The sequence below is a fragment of the Erythranthe guttata genome, chromosome 8 (assembly GCF_056151865.1).
Source record: "Erythranthe guttata isolate IM_541 chromosome 8, IM_541, whole genome shotgun sequence".
NCBI classification, from domain to species: Eukaryota; Viridiplantae; Streptophyta; class Magnoliopsida; order Lamiales; family Phrymaceae; genus Erythranthe; species Erythranthe guttata.
Window position 1 is genome coordinate 1,926,326 of NC_142540.1, and position 19,463 is coordinate 1,945,788.

At 40.5% G+C, this 19,463-nt stretch overlaps 2 protein-coding genes and 1 pseudogene across 3 annotated transcripts; all 3 read left to right on the forward strand.

The window, feature by feature from the left end:
* The first annotated feature begins 6,734 nt into the window (after window positions 1-6,734).
* LOC105975463 (protein trichome birefringence-like 19) lies at window positions 6,735-9,669 on the forward strand. The gene is made up of 2 exons (XM_013000665.2): window positions 6,735-7,644; window positions 8,630-9,669. The coding sequence occupies exons 1-2, from the start codon at window positions 6,985-6,987 to the stop codon at window positions 9,398-9,400; spliced, it is 1,431 nt and encodes a 476-aa protein (XP_012856119.2). The 5' UTR covers window positions 6,735-6,984; the 3' UTR covers window positions 9,401-9,669.
* A 3,781-nt stretch (window positions 9,670-13,450) lies between these two features.
* LOC105971982 (protein trichome birefringence-like 19) lies at window positions 13,451-16,309 on the forward strand. The gene is made up of 2 exons (XM_012996920.2): window positions 13,451-14,061; window positions 15,362-16,309. The coding sequence occupies exons 1-2, from the start codon at window positions 13,594-13,596 to the stop codon at window positions 16,166-16,168; spliced, it is 1,275 nt and encodes a 424-aa protein (XP_012852374.2). The 5' UTR covers window positions 13,451-13,593; the 3' UTR covers window positions 16,169-16,309.
* Window positions 16,310-18,455: 2,146 nt separating this feature from the next.
* Window positions 18,456-19,447, forward strand: LOC105974743 (protein trichome birefringence-like 19 pseudogene; annotated as a pseudogene). The gene has a single exon (XR_016033054.1). The product of XR_016033054.1 is annotated as a protein trichome birefringence-like 19 pseudogene (transcript).
* Window positions 19,448-19,463: the final 16 nt, after the last annotated feature.

The following is a 19,463-nucleotide window of genomic DNA, read 5'->3' on the forward strand; positions in this document are numbered from 1 at the left end:
CAAGATAATTTACGTGGAAGATCGTGGAGCCTGCATGGGTGGCAATTCGTGAGTATTTTTCCTATAGAAGAAATATGGGTGATGATCTCACCTGATCTGAAGTAAGGTAGATGTATACCTTAGGCGTAGAACCGTTTGAGGTTCCCTATATTCCAAGTTCTGGGTATAGGGTGTCCGTCAATGTTCTCGAGGCGATATGCTCCAGTGTTGACCACCTTTGTGATTTTATACGGTCCTTCCCACTTTGGGTCGAGCTTACCGATGGGGTGAGAGGCTTCAGCTTTTCGGAGGACTAAATCTCCGACTTGAAAGGAGCGAGGGCGGACCTTTGAGTTATATGCCTTGGCCATGCGTGATTTATACATCTGTTGTCGGATGTATGCAATCTCTCGTAACTCATCTACGAGGTCTAGACTTCCCCGCATAGCCTCTTCATTAGCTGCTGGGTCATAGTTGGTGATTCGCCAAGATGGTTCTCCTATTTCGACAGGTGCGATAGCCTCTGTTCCGAAAGCTAGATTGAAGGGCGATTCACCGGTTGCTATTCGTGGGGTTGTGCGATAAGCCCATAGTGCGTTAGGCAACTCGTCTACCCACTTCCCTTTGGCACTTCCAAGCCTTGTCTTAAGGTGCTGGAGTATGGTGCGATTCGTGACCTCCGTTTGGCCGTTAGCCTGTGGATTTGCTACGGATGTGAAGAATTGTTTGATGTCCAAGCCGAGGCACCAATTTTTCACTTTGTCACCACAAAATTGGGTTCCATTGTCTGAGATGATGGAACGTGGGATTCCAAAGCGGCACACGATGTTTTTCCATAGAAATTGGATGACTTCTTCTTCTCGGATGCGTGCTAAGGGTTCAGCCTCCACCCATTTGGTGAAGTAGTCCACTGCTACAATGAGGTATTTGCGTCCTCCTGTGGCAGGTGGGAATGGTCCAACTAGGTCCATCCCCCATTGGGCGAAAGGGATGGGGCTGTCAATTGGTTGCATTAACGCCGCTGGCATATGAGTGATATTGGCATGCTCTTGGCAAGGCTTACACCTCCGGACTAACCTTTTCGCATCTTCATGCATCGTTGGCCAATAGTAGCCTTGTCTCAGTAGTTTGAGGGCTAAGGTTCTCCCGCTCAAGTGATTGCCGCAGATGCCTTCGTGTACTTCTCTAAGTACATAATCCGCTGTGGTCGGGTCGAGGCACTTGAGATAGGGGAATGAAAAACCCCGTTTATACAGTTCTTCTCCTACTATGGTGAAGCGGGCGGCTCTTGTTTTTAACTTCCGTGCTTCATTGGGATCCGTTGGAAGTTCTCCCTCCTTGAGATACTTCAGAATTGGAGTGAACCAGCATGGTTCATCCTCGTCGGTGTAGTGTACTTCAGTAGGCGAATTTATCTCCGGCTGAGGTGAGGTGAGGAGCGTCACCTTCCGACTTCCGATGCTGGCCATGGAGCTTCCTAGCCTAGCTAATTTGTCTGCATGAGCGTTATTTGAGCGAGGTACTTGCTTTATCTCATAGCTCTCGAATTTAGATAAGAGAGTGTGCGCGAGAGCTAAGTATTTGGCCATGATGTCTTCTTTGGCCTCGTAAACTCCGAGTACTTGGTTAACGACGAGCTGAGAGTCGCTTTGGATTAGGAGCTTGCGCGCTCCGGCTGCTAGGGCGAGGCGAATTCCCGCTATCAGTGCTTCGTATTCAGCGACGTTGTTTGAGGCTGTGAATTCGAATCGTTGAGCATATTCGAACTCGTCTCCATCAGGGCTCGTTAGGACGATACCCGCTCCCCCTCCTGTGGCAGTGGAAGATCCATCCACGCTGACAGACCAAGTAGGTAGAGAGGTGTTTTCTTCCATTGAAGTCATTTCGACTAGAAAATCGGCCAACACTTGCGCCTTGATAGCTGGGCGGGGTTTAAATTCCACTCCATATTCACTTAACTCTATTGCCCATTTTGCTAATCGTCCGGATGTTTCGGGACTTCTTAGTATTTGCTTCAGAGGGTAATTGGTGAGAACCACCACCTGATGTGACTGGAAGTAAGGTCGAAGCTTCCGAGCTGCGTTGATGAGGGCGAGAGCGAGTTTCTCCATGTTGGTGTAACGTTGTTCGGCCCCTTGTAGGGCGCGACTTATGTAGTATATGGGTTGGTGACCCTTTTCTCCATTTCGGATGAGGACTGCGCTGACGGCATTAGCTGATGTAGCTAAGTATAGTAGGAGGGTGCCTCCGGGCTGAGGTTTTGTGAGCAGGGGTGGGGATGCTAAGTATGACTTCAGCTCAACGAATGCCTTTTGACATGCCTCATCCCACTCGAACTTTTTTCCTCCCCTTAAAATTTTGAAAAAGGGGAGAGCCTTGTCCGCTGATCTTGAAATGAATCTGTTCAGGGATGCCAAGCAGCCGTTGAGCTGTTGAACTTTCTTGATCGAAGTTGGTGGAGCCATGGAGGTGATTGCTTCGATTTTTGCGGGATTAGCTTCGATCCCCCGCTGCGAAATCATATAACCCAAAAATTTGCCTCCCCGAACTCCGAATGAACATTTGAGGGGGTTGAGCTTCATCTTATATTTTCGCAAGGTGGCAAAACATTGATCCAGATCAGTTAGGTGGTCCGAGACCTTGACGCTTTTGACGAGCATGTCGTCGATGTACACCTCCATATTTTTACCAATCTGATCTGCGAACATTTTGTTCACTAGACGCTGGTAGGTGGCTCCTGCGTTTTTTAACCCGAAGGGCATTACTTGATAGCAATAGATGCCTTGATCAGTGATGAAACTAGCCCTCTCTTGATCTTCTGGCGCAAGTAAGATCTGGTTGTATCCTTGGTATGCGTCGAGGAAGCTGAGGAGCTCGCATCCCGAGGTCGAATCGATGAGTTGATCGATTCTAGGTAGAGGAAAAGGATCCTTAGGACAAGCTTTGTTGAGGTCGGTGAAGTCTACGCATAGTCTCCACTTGCCGCCTGGCTTAGGAACGAGTACCACGTTTGACAACCATTCAGGATACTGAACTGGTCGTATGTGGCCTGCTTCAAGGAGTTTTGCCACTTCCGCTTTGATATGCTTGTTGCGTTCGGGACCGAATGTTCGTTTTCTTTGTTTGACTGGCTTCAATCGTTTGTCGACGTTGAGCCGGTGCAGAGCTACCTGAGGGGGAATGCCCGACAAATCTTGGGCTTTCCAAGCGAACACATCTCCATTGTGCCGCAAGAATTTAACTAAATGCTTCTCGATCTCAGGATCTAAATCGGATCCAATGCGTAGGAGTTTGGAGCTATCTCCAGGGGTGAGCTCTATGAGCTTAAGCTCTTCAACAGCTGCTAGCTTGATGCTATCGTCTGGTACACTGATGAGGATTTCTTTATTGTCCTCAATGATCGCATTGACCCACTTCCGTTTGTCGGATTTTTGGGTGTCGTCTCCCTTTCCGGGCGGATTAGGCTTCTTTGAGGGTTCTCGTAGGGCCCTTGCATAGCACTCTCGAGCGAGACGCCTATCTCCAAGTATCTCTCCCATTCCATAGGGAGTAGGGAATTTCCACTTCTGATGGTAGGAGGAAGGTACGGACTTGAATGTATGGATGGCTGGCCTTCCTAAGATGATGTTGTAGGGAGATGGCTTGTCGACGACGAGGAACTTGATTAGTTTTGTGATCCGACAGGGGTCTTCCCCTAACGAAACTGGCAGTTCCACTTCTCCCATGGATAAAATGCCTTCCCCTGTGAATCCTTTCAGGGGTGTGGCAACGGGATTAAACCGGGCATTATCTATGCCTAGTTGCTTAAAAGCGTGGAGGTACATGATGTCAGCTGAGCTTCCACCGTCCACTAATATCTTCTTGACCAAGAAGTTGGCCACCGTTGTTGTTACTACCAGTGCATCGACATGGTCTTCATCCGGACCTTCGAGGTCGGAGGAGTTGAAGACTATGCTGTGATCAGGTCTTCGTATTTGATATATGCGTGCGGAGGGAGATGCATGTTCTTGATTCATGCGTGCTGATCGAGCGAGGGTGCGTCTTGCATTTTGTGAATCGCCACCCGCCGGTCCTCCGGAGATAAAAGAGATGATTCCTCGGGTAGGCTGGTTATCGTTGTTATCTAGGTCACGTCGATGACCTCCATCCTCTCGTCTTTGCTGTTGATCTCGATTGTTATCTCGGCGTGGAGGATCATCGCGGCGCTTATTTCTCGGCTTATCAATGTATTCGCCTAAATGGCCTTGTTTGATCAGCCTCTCGATCGCCATTTTAAGTTGTGCACATTCCTCCGTAGTATGCCCTCTGTCCTTGTGGAATCGACAATAACGATCCGACTTTTCTCGCTTTGCATTTGGCTGCATAGGACGTGGAGGCTCTGCTAAACCTTTCTGTTCTATCACGTGAAGGATTTCAGTGAGGCGAGCGTTGAGCGGAGTGAACCTATTGTAGGAGGTAGAGGGTTGGCCTTGAGGTGGAAGTGGTGGACGTCGATCATCGCGCCTCCTATTGTCTTGACGGTCGTCTTCCCTTTTCCTTTTAGGAGGAGCATGGGTAGAGGCTTCCTCTATCCGGACGTATTTTTCGGCTCGATTAAGCAACTCTTCTAGGTTGCCTGGAGGTCTTCCGGCGATAGATTCTTTGAATCTACCCGGTTTCAAGTTTTGCTGCATGATCCCGGAGAGCATGTCTTGCCCTACACTGGGGACCTCGTGGACGGCCTCTACGAAACGCTTAATGTAGTTGCGGAGCGTCTCGTTATCTCTCTGTACTATAGAGAAAAGATGAGCTGGGGTCTTGGCATATTGTTTGTTGATGGCGAATTGGTTGGTGAATCGGGTCGACAACCGAGCGAAGGTGTCAATGGACCCCATGGGTAGGGAGTTGAACCAATTCATTGCCCTCTTGGAGAGAGTGGTACGGAACATTTTGCACATCGCAGCATCCGTCGGGCCATATAAATCCGCCATGGCACTGAATTTCTCTATATGTTCATGTGGGTCGGTGGTCCCTTCGAATTGAGGTAACCCCGAGATCTTTACTCCCTGAGGTAATACCTCGTTGAGAATGTCCATGGTGAAGGGACTGCGTCTTGTTGGGAGAGGCATCCTCTCACCTATTTGATTATTTGGTTGGGAGAAAAGGTTTTGGCGTGACATTCGGCTGTTTACTTCGCCTTCTCCCTCATTAAAGAGAGGGATTCTTGGTGGTGATGCATTCCCCCGTAGGGGTGAGCGCCGACGTTGTTGTCTGGGCTGTGCTCCTCGGTGATTAGTAGATAACTGCACTCGGGATCGTGGATCCGAGGTAGAGGAGGAGACACTTATTTGATTCGCTATTGGCTGTGGGGCCACGGGTGGCGCTACAGGTGGAGCTGGTGCTGGTATCGCATTGGGAGCGTTTGCTCCCATCGTGGCGATATATTGAGTTACGGCCTCCGTGGCGGCGCGAGTAGAAGCTTCCGCTATCATACGTTGGAGCGCGTCCTCGGTTATTTGAACCGTTCGAGGAGCAGGGAGTGGTGGATCGGCGAGTGGTGGGTCCCGAGGGGGGATCACCTGAACCTCGCGAGGTGGATCTGCAGCACGCGGAGGAGCTGGCTCCGTGGCACGTGGAGGAAGTTGCTCCGCGGCGCGTGGAGGAGGTGGGATGCCCGATCCTCCACGGGCTGGGAGGTTATTAGCTGTGTCGTTTTCTCTCCGAGCTGACGCCTCAGGAGGATCTTGTTGGCTACGTGATCTGGTTTGCATCGTTCCCACAGACGGCGCCAAAATGATGAAGCTAAAATATAGCTCACCTAGGATAGTGTAGAAAACGAGCTGGGAGAGCAAAGCTGATCAGTAGCTAGTCAACTCGATGTTCCTGAGGTCCCTACAAAATGAGCACACGTGAACTAAGCCGGGGGTTGATCCGGCGGAAACCCCTCCGACGCTCAAGTCAGATGTACGGATCGTAGAGAGAGTAGAGAGAATAAATTCGAGGTTGATTGTGAATAATGAGAACGTACCTTTACGAATGAATAAACCATCTATTTATATATCGTTTAAATGGGTTGGGCTTACTTTGTTGGGCCCAAGCCTTATTTTGAAAGAGCTTGGGCTTTCGCGTGATGGGCCCACTTGGTAGATAAATTTGAGGGCCCATTGGGTCGGCCTATTTAGGTATATCAATATGATATAATTGAGGAACATCCATTTCAAGGGATTAATTTATGTGGAAGTAAAGTCAACAAACATCAATTCATTTCCATTTGTCATAAAGAGTAATAATTTATGGTGCGAGTAATAATATATGGGCTGCTTTGAACAGATTGAGGCATTTCTTGTTTGAAGAAGTAAAAGTCTGATGTGTCACGCTAACAAATGTTATATTTATTAGTTAAAAAAAATATTCAAGATAAAGAGAGATTAATTCTCCCTCAAAAGAATAATCGTATACGGGTGAAAATCAAATTATCAAATCGAAATTAGTACTTTTAGATCATATAATTTCATTTTTTTCGAAAATAAACATTAGTTACAATTTTGTTTCAAAAAAATCGAAAATTTTGTTTCAATTTTCACCCATATTCATCATGTATGCGTGGAGGGTTGAAATAAAATACATTTTTTTTACCTTTTGTGAGGAATACATTACTTTGATCAGATCTAATTATAGGATGAAGTATAATAAAAGGATTCGAATAAATTGAAAAATAATTAGTAAATAAGGAATTAAGTGCTCAACCAAGCCGGCTTTGAAATCGTTGACCCGATACAAATAATTTTGATGATAATTTAACGTGAGATGTACTCAAAGCCCCCCTCCCATTGGTCAATACCATAAACATTCGACCAACAAATTAAAATTTCACGTTAATATATAAGACAACAATTCCAGCACATAATTTGATGATACAACATAAGTTTAATTAATTGCCGATCATTTCCTCCATTTTCTTTCTTCTTTCTTCTTTCTTCCTCTTCTAACACGCACACAAACACACGCACACACAGATTCCATGAAATGAAACTCCAAACTTCTGAAATTATTCCCTTAAGCAAACCGAAAACACGAAGAAAAACACGAACGGTTATCTCAATCGTAGCACTAACTTTTATTCTAACAATCATCCCTTTGTATTTCCCTTATTCCCAAAATTACAATCAACTCTCTTTATCCTTCCAAATCGGGTTTCAATCCCTCGATCACAATTCAATCCGATCAACAACCACTCCTCCGCAGCCAAACAACCCCAATCTCAGAGACGAAGCGTCCGAAGACTCCCCGAAGAATATTCCACCAGACGCCGCTGCTGCCACGTCAGCAAACTCGACATCGTCAAATGAAAAGCGCGGAGATGGCCGGGAGGGAAAACGGACAAGCGACGCGGTGGTGAAGGAGAAGAAGAAGTGCGACTTGTTTAGTGGGGAGTGGGTCCCGAATCCCGACGGGCCGTACTATACGAACACGACTTGCTACTCGATCCAGGATCATCAGAACTGCATGAGATTCGGGCGGCCCGATTTAGGGTTCATGAAATGGAGATGGAAGCCCGACGAGTGCGAGCTGCCGTTGTTCGATCCGATCGGGTTCTTGGAACTTGTCAGGGGGAAATCGTTAGCGTTCGTCGGTGACTCGGTGGCGAGGAATCATATGCAGTCTCTCATTTGCCTCTTGTCCACTGTAAGTGATCACTTGCCATACGTAATTATGTGTAAAAAAATCATTACAGTTTATTTTTCTGAATTAAAAAATAATATTTAGTTTATGCATATTGAAATAAATTTAATGGGCAGATAGATAGATACATTTGAGTAATTAATGTGTCAATTTAATTATATGATCAATATATTACACAACTTGTAATTAAGTTGGATTAATGAAATTAACTACTGCTATAGGATTACCAGTAATAGGAACTAACCAGAGTTAGACCCGGCCGGCTGGCAATTAAAATTAATTTGCAGAATAATGTAATGTAACAAATTGCAACTATTTATGTAGCTGACAGCTTGTATACTGCCATTTATGTGGTTATAATAAAATTTGTCAATGGATTAATGGATCCATTTCTGTGTTGATCAATAATTATATTAGTCAAGTTGTCATAATTAATAATTATAATGAATCTACAATAGGGTTGTATCTTAAAATATGATTATTTCTATGCTACACCCGGTGAAAGTTACACCGGGTGATTTTTTACGGTTGATTTACACAAACCCACATTGGTGTGTGTGTGTGTGTGTTTACTGTTTATGTGTATTTCTTAGTAATCTATATTTAATTAATGCATTCAAATCAGTAAAATTCAACCCAAATTCACTTATTTATTCAAATTTTACCAACAACATAACCATGAACCATGAGCTAATCTTAGTTAGTTTAATCTGTTTTTCTTCTTAGCCGCCTTTAATTATTATTTATTATATATGTATATTGTGTGTCAGCGATCGTGTGATGTTATTGGCATATGTAATAGTCGTGCAATTGCACCCTACAGCGATTTTTATTTTTATTTTTATTTTTATTTTTATTATTAAAATTGCATGTAATCAAATGCTAATGAATTTCCGGCCTCTAGAGTTTAAAAATAAATTCGTGAATATAACAATTATATATTAGATTTTCGTTTTAATTTTAAATTAATAAAAAAAAAAAATTGCAGGTGGGCCACCCTGTTGACATGTCAAAGCCGAAGGCCGGAAACAGGTTGTACGTTTACACAGAGTACAACTTCAACATCTCGATAATCTCGTCGCCGTACCTAATCAGAACGGAGAAAACCGTTCCCGGCGATTTCGCCACCCCTTTCAATCTATTCCTCGACGAATTCGACCAATCCTGGACCGGAAAAATCCACACGTTCGACTACATTATCATCTCCGCCGGCCAGTGGTTTTTCCGGCCGTCGTATTTCTACCTCAACCGAACCCTAATCGGCTGCCTGTACTGCCCGGAGGCAAACGTCACCCATCTCCCGTCGGCGTTCAGCTACCGTTGGGCTTTCCGGACGGCGTTCCGGGCGATTAACGGCGGCGCCGGCGTGGCTTATCTGCGGACGTTAGCGCCGTCGCATTTCGAGGGCGGGCCGTGGGATAAGGGCGGGGATTGTGTGCGGACGGGGCCTTACAAGAGGAATGAGACTGGTTTGGAGGAGTACAATATGGAGATGTATTCGGTGCAGTTGGAGGAGATGAGAATTGCACAGAAAGCAGGGAGGGGAACCGGAGGGAAGCTGCGTTTGTTTGACGCGACGAATATGATGGTGTTGAGGCCGGATGGGCATCCCAGTAAATACGGGCATTGGCCAGTGGCAAATCGGACAATTCCTAATGACTGCGTTCACTGGTGCTTGCCTGGCCCGATTGATGCTTGGAATGATTTGTTGCAGGAGTTGTTAAAAAGAGAAGTCAAAATACAAAGTAAAATTACCTGAAATTGGATTTATGTTTGACTGAGTGGGCCTATATTTAAATCTTTGTTTGACCGTAACAAAGGCCCATTCAATCGGACCGGAAAAAATATTGGTATATGAATTTACTAAAATGGGCTTTTATGACTGCCTTTTTTTTTTCTTTTTTTTTTTTCTCCTTTTGTAATTTTCGAAATAGTTTTTAAATTTCCGAAGTATTTTGAAATATAGAAATGATCATCAATCTTGATTTATACATTCTTGAAATTTCTCTATCCTTATATGTTTAAGGATGTTAGAATTTATTTCGTGCAGATATAAATTATTTGTGTCAGATTCAGTTTTTCGTTAATGTTGCGTGAAGTGTTGCAACAGTTCGTGAAGCAGTTCGTAAAAACAGAAATAAACGAGACACAAATTTTAATGTGGTTCGGATACAATTGTACCCTACATCCACGGGGACCTGCAAATAAAATTTACTAATTTTTAGTTTTACGAATACAATAATAGGACTTAATCAAAATACAAAGACTCCCTCTTCGTTGACGCCGTTCTTGTATACTACGCTGAATTATAAATCTTCAATTTGCAGCACGTCCCTTGCTCCGCACGGTTGAACTCCCTTCAACGCTGAATCCCTCAGTCGGCGGATCGATCTCCTCCCGAGATCTGTTTAAGCCCCTCTCCCGAAGAACCGATCTTCTTTTTATATAGAAGAAACAAACTTGTGATACTCCTTGAATCTTGGTGTCTTCACCACAAAGCCTTGAAGCCGGTATATTTTCTATGAAAATCACGTATCACGATGGAGCAATAAAAACGAGAGCCAAGAATATTTTCTCTGTATATTTTCTCTCGATAAAAAATCACTGTGGGAGCAACAAAGAAAAGAGAAATCTTTTTCTCTCAATAAAATGCACAACAACAACAAAGAAAACAGAGATATGTTTTCTCCAAAAAAGACGTCCAGCACTAACGTATATTTGCTCCACTTTTATAAGCCTGATAAAAGAATCCTACAAGAGTCCAACATAAAATACGTATCAGGCATATTAGGATATAAATCTTATTGAAAGATATTAACTCCTATTCAAACACCGATTCCCAAAAATATATAAAATACCAATTAATAACAAATAATAAGAAAACATTATCTCTTGATTCTCACGGTGTGAAATATATGTAAAAAATGAATTCTTCTTTCACAAGACTTCTACACAAGTCATTAAGTTAAGAATAACTCTTTTTAATCAATAAGATAGTTTCCTATATAAAAGAAACAATTAATGACAAATTAAAGAATTAAAGTAAACAAGGAGACTCCCCTTTTGTGTTTTACGGTACATAAGGATTTGTTGCACAAGTCGTTACTCATCCCTTGTTTATTAGAATCCAATTAGATTCTAACAAAGGAAAATATACTCGACTCTGATTGTGTTTGAGCTCAAAGCCTATTAGTTTTTCCTATCTTGCATGCAACCTGGTATCTTGTGAGTAAAAGTGTGATGGTGGTCTTCCAAATGTGCGATCTCTTTGACCTGTCTATCTCTGACGAACGTTTTGCCTATCTCAATCATCTTTCTTCACTAGAATTTGGGCCATAAGGTATATGGGTTACCTCGGTTTTGGACTTAACTTTTATTCTTCATTGGACCTTGGCCCATCGATCTTGAATATGGGAAGCTTGACCCAAAGGTGCCGAGTTGATCCCTTCCTATCGGTGCCAGTTTCACACGCACAAGTAAAACAATATAACAGCAAAAGAAAAAAATGGTTATTTTTCTAACTTTAAAATACTTTGTATTTTAAATTTTCTTTTTACTAACCAAAATGTGAAGGTTCAATCAAGCATAGAATGATAGAATAAATGCATTGATGGGTGGTTAATTGTTATATCCTGGGGTGCAAAGAAGCAAAGAGGATCGAGAATTGGAATGAATGAGAAGAAGAAGAATGGGATTGAGATGAATTGGGGGCTGAAGAAGAAGAGGAACCCTAGAATTGCTAAAGGAGGAGTCTTGGCACAATCGGGAGTTGAGGAAGATATTGAAGGACAAAACGATGTCGCTTTGGTTGGACCGGATTTCGGGGCTAAGGGCCGAGTTTAGCAGCCCACTTATGTTATTTGTTTAATTCTATTGGGCCCGTTTGTTTGTTTAAACCCAATAGTTATTTTGTCTATTTTGTTTTAAGTTCTGCTGATGTTATTGTAATGGGCTAGGGTAGAAATATTCCCTGTGTTGGAAAGGGGTATTTATACCACATTTAGGGTGAGGAATGTTTTTTATGAAAAGTTTCACTAATCCTTTCCTTTTCTACTTTCTTCTTTCCCAAGTCTTTCTATTCCTATCTCAATTCTTCAATCTACACAGTAATTACAAATATTATCATAAATTACAATAAACAAATATTATTATATCCGTGAATCTTGACATTAATCTGGGCCATTCAGGGCTTAATCGAATGGTCCAGACATTTTAATGCGTTAATGGGTGGTAATTGTGGGCTACTTATTGGGCTTAACATCCAAATTGTCCCCACAAATTTCATATGGGCTGCCGCTCTTGAAACTTGCTCCAAGGCGAAATCCCTCGCCCCCAGGGTCCCCATCCCTTGGCCCGACAAGGATTGATGGAGGAATGTAAATCATGGTAACTCAACGACCCGTTAACGTAGCGGACCCGGACCTGGTGCCCACAAGGAACCAATCTCATTGGAGTTGAAATTCCCACACTGCCGCTCTTGAAACTTTATTTGCCTTTCTATTGTCCAAAAAGAAAAAAGAAAAAAAGTATTTGACTTTCTTGGGGGTGGGGGATAGGGTTGGGGGTGGTAGGTAGGTAGTGGAGGGGTGCAACTACCCTAATACACTCTCTTAGTCAAATTAAGCTAGCTATCAAAGACCAAAGAATAATTCAATAGGTGAACTTAATATCATTAAATATATTGCTAATTGGGCATTTTCTTGTAAATGGAATGGATTTGTCTCCATCTATTCTTTTCCTTCCATTTATTTTTGTGATGGAGGTTTTCCGGTTGTGGATTCTTTAATTTTCTAAGTCTTAATACAAGCATTTTACTCATTACTTGTTTGGGTAATTATAGTCACCATTTCTTTTAAATATTTTTACATAAAATTTATGTAATTCGCTTATTTATCGAACCAAATCGTATATTTAGTTCGGTAAACAGTATGAAATGTAGGCGTATCGAAATTTCAGTTTGGTTTTTACCGAATTAACATCCATAAATTTACCTCTAGAGGAGTCTTTTCGTAAGATAATACATAGTTGATGGGTGGCTGTAATTACCCTAACAAGAGAGGGGTTCTCGTAATTTAACCATAACTCGGGATTTGCCATAATTTGCCCTTAAATATATAATTATATTGCGGTCATGCTTATATAAAATTAAATAAAATCATTAAGGATATATTGATTTTTCAATTTTATAATAAGATCTGGTCTAATAAAATATGTGATTTTGTAGGATATGAAATATTATAAGTGTTGATTTTGGTTCATGTAAACATCGTGACAGAATCCAAAATCAAGCAATTAGTCGGATGCATGACTAGTTGTAATCTGACTTCAAATTAAATTATGAAACAAAAAAATTGGCATTTTTTCTCAAGTGAAAATTTGATACTTACATGGGAATAAATTCATTTTAGATCATTTAATTAGTTTAGTAGTAATTAATCACATGAGATTTAATTTACTTGGGGTTAATTTTTTTGTTGCATACATGATCAACTGTGAATCAAACATAATATTAATTTCTACTCCATTTGTTTAATTAATTATTCTCCTTTTTTTTCTGATAAGTTGCTCCATTTGTTTTCTTTAAGTCAACTAGAGTTAATATAATAGCAAACTAAAGGACTGTATTGATTAAACTTAACCATGTGCCTTGATTACCGTTACTAATTAATACCCCCAACGCTACAATAATATAATTAATTAATTAATTAATTAGATATGACATCTCATTAGTCTAAATTATTTATTCTCGTGGCTTCTATATTTTTCCAATAAATAAAAAATAATAATAATAAATTAATAATTGTAATAATACATATACTCTATGACCAACTTATATACAATAGTTTCTCAACTCTTTCCCCAAAACATAATTATTATTCCAAAATCACCTTCTTCAAGAAGTCGCAACTTTCTTTTTTTTCTCCCACACCTTCTAATTCAAGCTCCATAACTATGGAGCTAACCGCAAAAAACAATAAAAAAATAAGGAATACGGTAATCCTAATCGGGACAGCGTTAATCTTGATTACAGTCATCCGCCTCAACTATCCATTATTGCAACAGAGTCCTTCTCTGTCGAGCTACAAGGAATATTCCTCGGTGGTTCATGCAGGACGAGACATTAAGCTAACGAATAATCAAGAGGAATGCGATATCTTCACGGGCGAATGGGTACGGAATACGGACGCTCCGTATTACACGAACAAGACGTGTTGGGCCATCCACGAGCACCAAAACTGCATGAAATACGGGCGGCCCGATTCGGATTTCCTCAAGTGGAAGTGGAAGCCCGACGGGTGCGAATTGCCCGTTATGAACCCGTATCAGTTCTTGGATATGGCCCGGGACAAGACAATCGCCTTCGTTGGTGATTCTGTTGGGAGGAACCAAATGCAGTCCATGATTTGCCTTCTATCCCGGGTTAGTATCGTCTTTTGCCAATTTATATATTTAAATTCTGCTTGGTTAATTATATATCATTTAAAGCTGTATCTATCGTGACATCTGTGCTTGGCGTGGGAATTTTCTTGTGGTTTAATTTAATTTGCAAGTGGATAAGCATTCACATACACATACATATATATGTGCATATAATTAATATATATGATTTTTTTTTTTTGTTTGGATTTTGGGTTCTTGATTGATTAATTTAGTGGGTTTAGTGTTTACGTTCACATTAATTGTTGTAATTAAGGAGAGAATTATTGAAGTGTGAGAAAAGGGTTATTAGTTCAACTATCAAGAACTCAATTATTGATTTATTTGAAGGTTTAGGTAGATTAGGACAAAAGGATTACATCACTAATAACGACTAATTGCTAGGTGGTTGCTAAAATTAAAAAGAAAATATTAAGATATTATTTTTCTATTATATATTATTGAGAGAAATAAAAAGAAAAGAAATAATTGATGTGTATATATAGATAGATAAGATGATAAAAAAGAGAGTGGGCTTTCTCTCCACCAGGAACAAACAGTACAAAATAATATCATGAGCCATGCATGGTGAGCCGGATTTTGAGCCGGTTCTCCTTGTCTTCTACTTAAAGCAAACTACCTTAACTTTTCTTAATTTTATTTATATTTATATTTATATTTATATACACTTTATTGAATTATTGATTAATGAAAGCTAAAAGGAAGACAGCTGGATTTGTTGGATTAATCTTGGACACTTGTGTGTTTATTGTTATTCTCTGATACTACTACTACTGAAAAAAGATAGACAAGAAAATATTATTCCTCAAAATTAGGTATTATTATTCTATTTTATTTCATTTTCCAATCAATTAAAACAATTATGAATGAAAATAGAATAATAATAAGGGAAGATGCCAAAGTACAGGGAATCAAAGAACGTGAGCAGCTCAACAATTCCAAGATCCATAATTCAAATTTCAAAATGGTCCTCTTCAAGATTTGGTGACTGAATTTATATTTTAATTAAATATTTATATTTATGTATAGTACCAAAATAAAAGTTTGTGCAAATGTCAGTTTTAGTAAAAAAAAAAGCTGAAAAGTTCATGTGCTTGTACATGTGACCACTTTTAATTTTCCCAAAGTGTAAACATTATGACATATTCTTTTTGCAATGCTGCGCCAAATCTCAAATATATTTATTCCTTTTTATTATTATAAATTTGATTATTAATGTTGATGAATTTTTAATTAATTTAATCAATTTTTACGAATTTAAAGTTGAATTATACAATTACAGGTTGAATACCCAATTGATGAATCCCCAACTACGGATGAGCACTTCAAGCGGTGGACATACGTGAATTACAATTTTACCCTCGCCTACTTTTGGACGCCGTTTCTGGTAAGATCCGACGAACGAGATTCCGACGGCCCGACCCACACCGGAATCTTCAACCTCTACCTCGACGAGTTCGACGAGTCGTGGACGAGTCAGATCGACGAGTTCGACTACGTCATCCTCAACGCAGGCCACTGGTTCACCCGCACCGCCGTCTACTACGAGAACCGCCGCATCGTCGGGTGCCGCTTCTGCCAGATCCCCAACATCACCGACCTCCCCATGACCTACGGCTACCGCCGCGTCTTCCGGACGGCGCTGAGGGCCATTAACGGCCGGAAAAACTTCAACGGCGTGGTGTTCCTCCGGACGTTCGCGCCGTCGCACTTCGAGAACGGGATGTGGAACGAAGGAGGAAACTGCCTGCGGCGGCGGCCGTACCGGAGCAACGAGACGATCCTGGAGGGACTGAATTTGGATTTCTACATGATTCAATTGGAGGAATTTAGGGCTGCGCAGAGAGAGGGGAAGAAGAAATTCCGGCTACTGGACACAACGCAGGCGATGCTATTGAGACCCGACGGGCACCCGAGTAGATATGGGCATTGGCCCGAAGAGAAAGTGACGCTGTATAATGACTGCGTGCATTGGTGCTTACCCGGGCCCATTGATTCATGGGCCGATTTTTTGGCCCATATGTTGAAGATGGAGGCCCGAAAAACCTCCGCTGAGAGACCATTTCAACGACAAAAGAAAATGCATTGAATTTCTTTTTTTAATTGTTTTGGGGGAAATTATATTATTTAAAAAATGTATTTAATATAGTGGTTTTTGGTTAATGTCTACGAAATCTCTCTTATTTTACCAGCTTCATTACGAAATTGAAAATAATTTTGCTATGTTTATGGATCATTTGAGTTTTATTTCTATTGAAAATTGCTAGAAAATTTAATTGTGTGATAAGTAGGGAGTAATATCATCATGATAACCCAATACATTTTGGGGGACCCATCCCTACGATATGTATAAATATTGTCTTCAAGTACAACGAAAAGGGATCATGTATTCATAATATACCCTCAATCTTAACATACTTCTCTATACTTATATAATTTACCATGATTCTCACTGACTTGAGCACGACTGGGAGAGATGGACCAAGCCGAGGGCACAGAAAAAGCGGAGGGAAGAGGGCACTTCCCATCCCCAGCCACCCTAGTTGTACGAAGAGGCCAGGAGCATGAAAATCGTGAGCAAGCGGCCCCAACCTAAGAGAGAGGCTTGCCTCACAAATCCTAAATAAGTTGACGTCGTCGTCGCGCAAATGGTCAGAGAGCACCAGAGCTGCCGTTGACTGAAGAACGACTCAATCCACATTTCCACTAATTAATATACCGCTCTATCTAGATCCTCGGCCCGAATACTATAGGACATCGAGAGCGAGCCCAGGGTATGGTGGCCCTCCACGTGCTCGAAAAGGCCTAGGAAATATCCCAATTACCCTATTGCTAATACACTCTCTTAGTACAATTAAGCTACCTATCAAAGACCAAACAATGATTCGGTCGGTGAGCTTAATATCATTAAATATAATTATATTGCGGATCACGCGTTTATATAAAATTAAATCAAATCATTATAAAGAAAAAAAAAACTCAAATCGAATCATTAAAATTATATTGGATTTTAAATTTATAATAAGATCCCGTGTAATAAAAAATGTGATTGTGTAGGATATGAAATATTATTAGAGCTGATAATTGGTTCGTGTAACATCGTGGCAGAATCCAAAATTAAGCAAACAATCTGATGCCGGGGTGCCTGGAATCTGACTTCAAATTAAATCATCTAATAAAAAAGTTGGTTTTTACAATCAAACAACACTACAATATGATATCTTATTTTTTTTTTTATTGCAGACATGATCAAGTTTGAATATTGTAAGTCGAACATGATATTATAATATATCACTTTGAATTCAATGATGTATTAAATATCTCAAATCTCATTTAGAGTTAAAAATTATTTTAGTTTTGGTTAAATAGTTTTTTTCATACAATAATAATAATAATAATAATAATAATAATAATAATAATAATAATAATAATAATAATAATAATAATAATAATAATAATAATAATAATAATAATATATTCTGATTGATTGCCTATATCATTTAAAGCTGCATCTATCGTGACATCTGTGCTTTGCATGAGAATTTTCCTGTGGTTTAATTTGCTAGTGGATAAGCATTGACATATAATTAATAAAATGATTTTTTTTTTTTTTTTGGATTTTGGGTTTTTGATTAATTATTGTGTTTAAGGGTCACATTAATTGTTGTAATTAAGGAGAGAATTATTGAAGTGTGAGAAAGGGTTAGTTCACCTAAGAGGGTAAGCTGGCGATTTATTTATTTTCAAAAAATCCCATCAAGAACTCAATTATTTCAAGGCATAGGAAGATTAGGACAAAATTAAAGGATCACATAACTAATTAATAACGACTACTTGCTAGTTGCTACAATTCAAGAAAATCGTAAGACACTGTAATAATTGTTATTATATTTAATCTATTACTCTATATACTATATTGATTTTTGTTAAAAAAGAAATGAAATTATTGATGGGGTATATAGATAAGATGTGAAAAAGAATGTTTGCTTTCGAAACAGTACAAGATAAAATCATGAGCCATGCATGGTGAGCCGGTTATCCTTGTCGTCTACCTAAACCAAAGTACCTTGGCTTTACTTCATTTATTTTTTAATCAATTTATATAAATATATATATTATAGATATATGATTATTTTCTCTTTATATTTTATTTTTGGTACTACAACAAATCATAATTCCATTGGTAACATAGGAAAAAAGACAGCAAAAGTTGAATTATTTATTAATGAAATAAAGCTAAAAGGAAGATAAGATAGCCTGGATTTGTTAGATTAATCTTGGACTGGACACTTGTGTGATTATTATTCGCAAAAACATAATTTCTCGAAATTATTAGTATTAATAACTTTTCAATAAAACCAATTATGAATGGAGATAAGAAAATTAATTTATAATATTAAAAAAATTAATTAACTTGTGTTTTTATCAATTTTTATGAATTTAAGTTTAATTTGTGTTGCAATTTGAGGTAGAATACCCTATAGATGTCTCCCCAACTTCGGATGACCACTTCAAGCGCTGGAAATACATAAATTACAATTTTACCCTCGCCTACTTTTGGTCCCCCTTTCTGGTAAGATCCGACGAACGAGACTCCGACGGCCCTACCCACACCGGCCTCTTCAACCTCTACCTCGACGAGTTCGACGAGTCGTGGACGAGTCAGGTCGACGAGTTCGACTACGTCATTCTGAACGCGGGCCACTGGTTCCCCCGCACCGCCGTATACTACGAGCACCGCCGCATAGTTGGCTGCCGTTGCTGCAAGATGCCTAACGTCACTGATTACCCGATGACCTACGGCTACCGTAGCCGCCGTGTGTTCCAGACGGCGCTGAAGGCCATCAACTGGCGGAAAAACTTCAACGGCGTGGTGTTCCTCCGGACATTCGCGCCGTCGCAATTCGAGAATGGGAAGTGGAACGAGGGCGGAAACTGCCCACGTCGGCGGCCGTACCGGAGCACCGAGAAGATTCTGGAGGGTGAGAATTTAGACCTGTACATGATTCAGTTGGAGGAATTAAGGGCTACGCAGAAGGTGGGGAAGAAGGAATTCAGGTTGCTGGATACGACACAGGCGATGCTACTGAGGCCCGACGGGCACCCGAGTAGATATGGGCATTGGCCCGATGAGAACGTGACGTTTTATAACGATTGCGTGCATTGGTGCTTACCCGGACCCATTGATTCGTGGGCCAATTTTTAGGCCCATATGATGAAGATGGAGGCCCGAAGAACCTCGGCTGCGAGACTCTTTCAGCGACAAAAGAAAAAGCACTGATAATTCTTTAAAAAAAATAATAATGTAATTATTTTTTTTCGGAAAGAAAAAATAATAATGTATATGCGAAACATCTCTTATTTTCCCACTTCCATTATTCTGC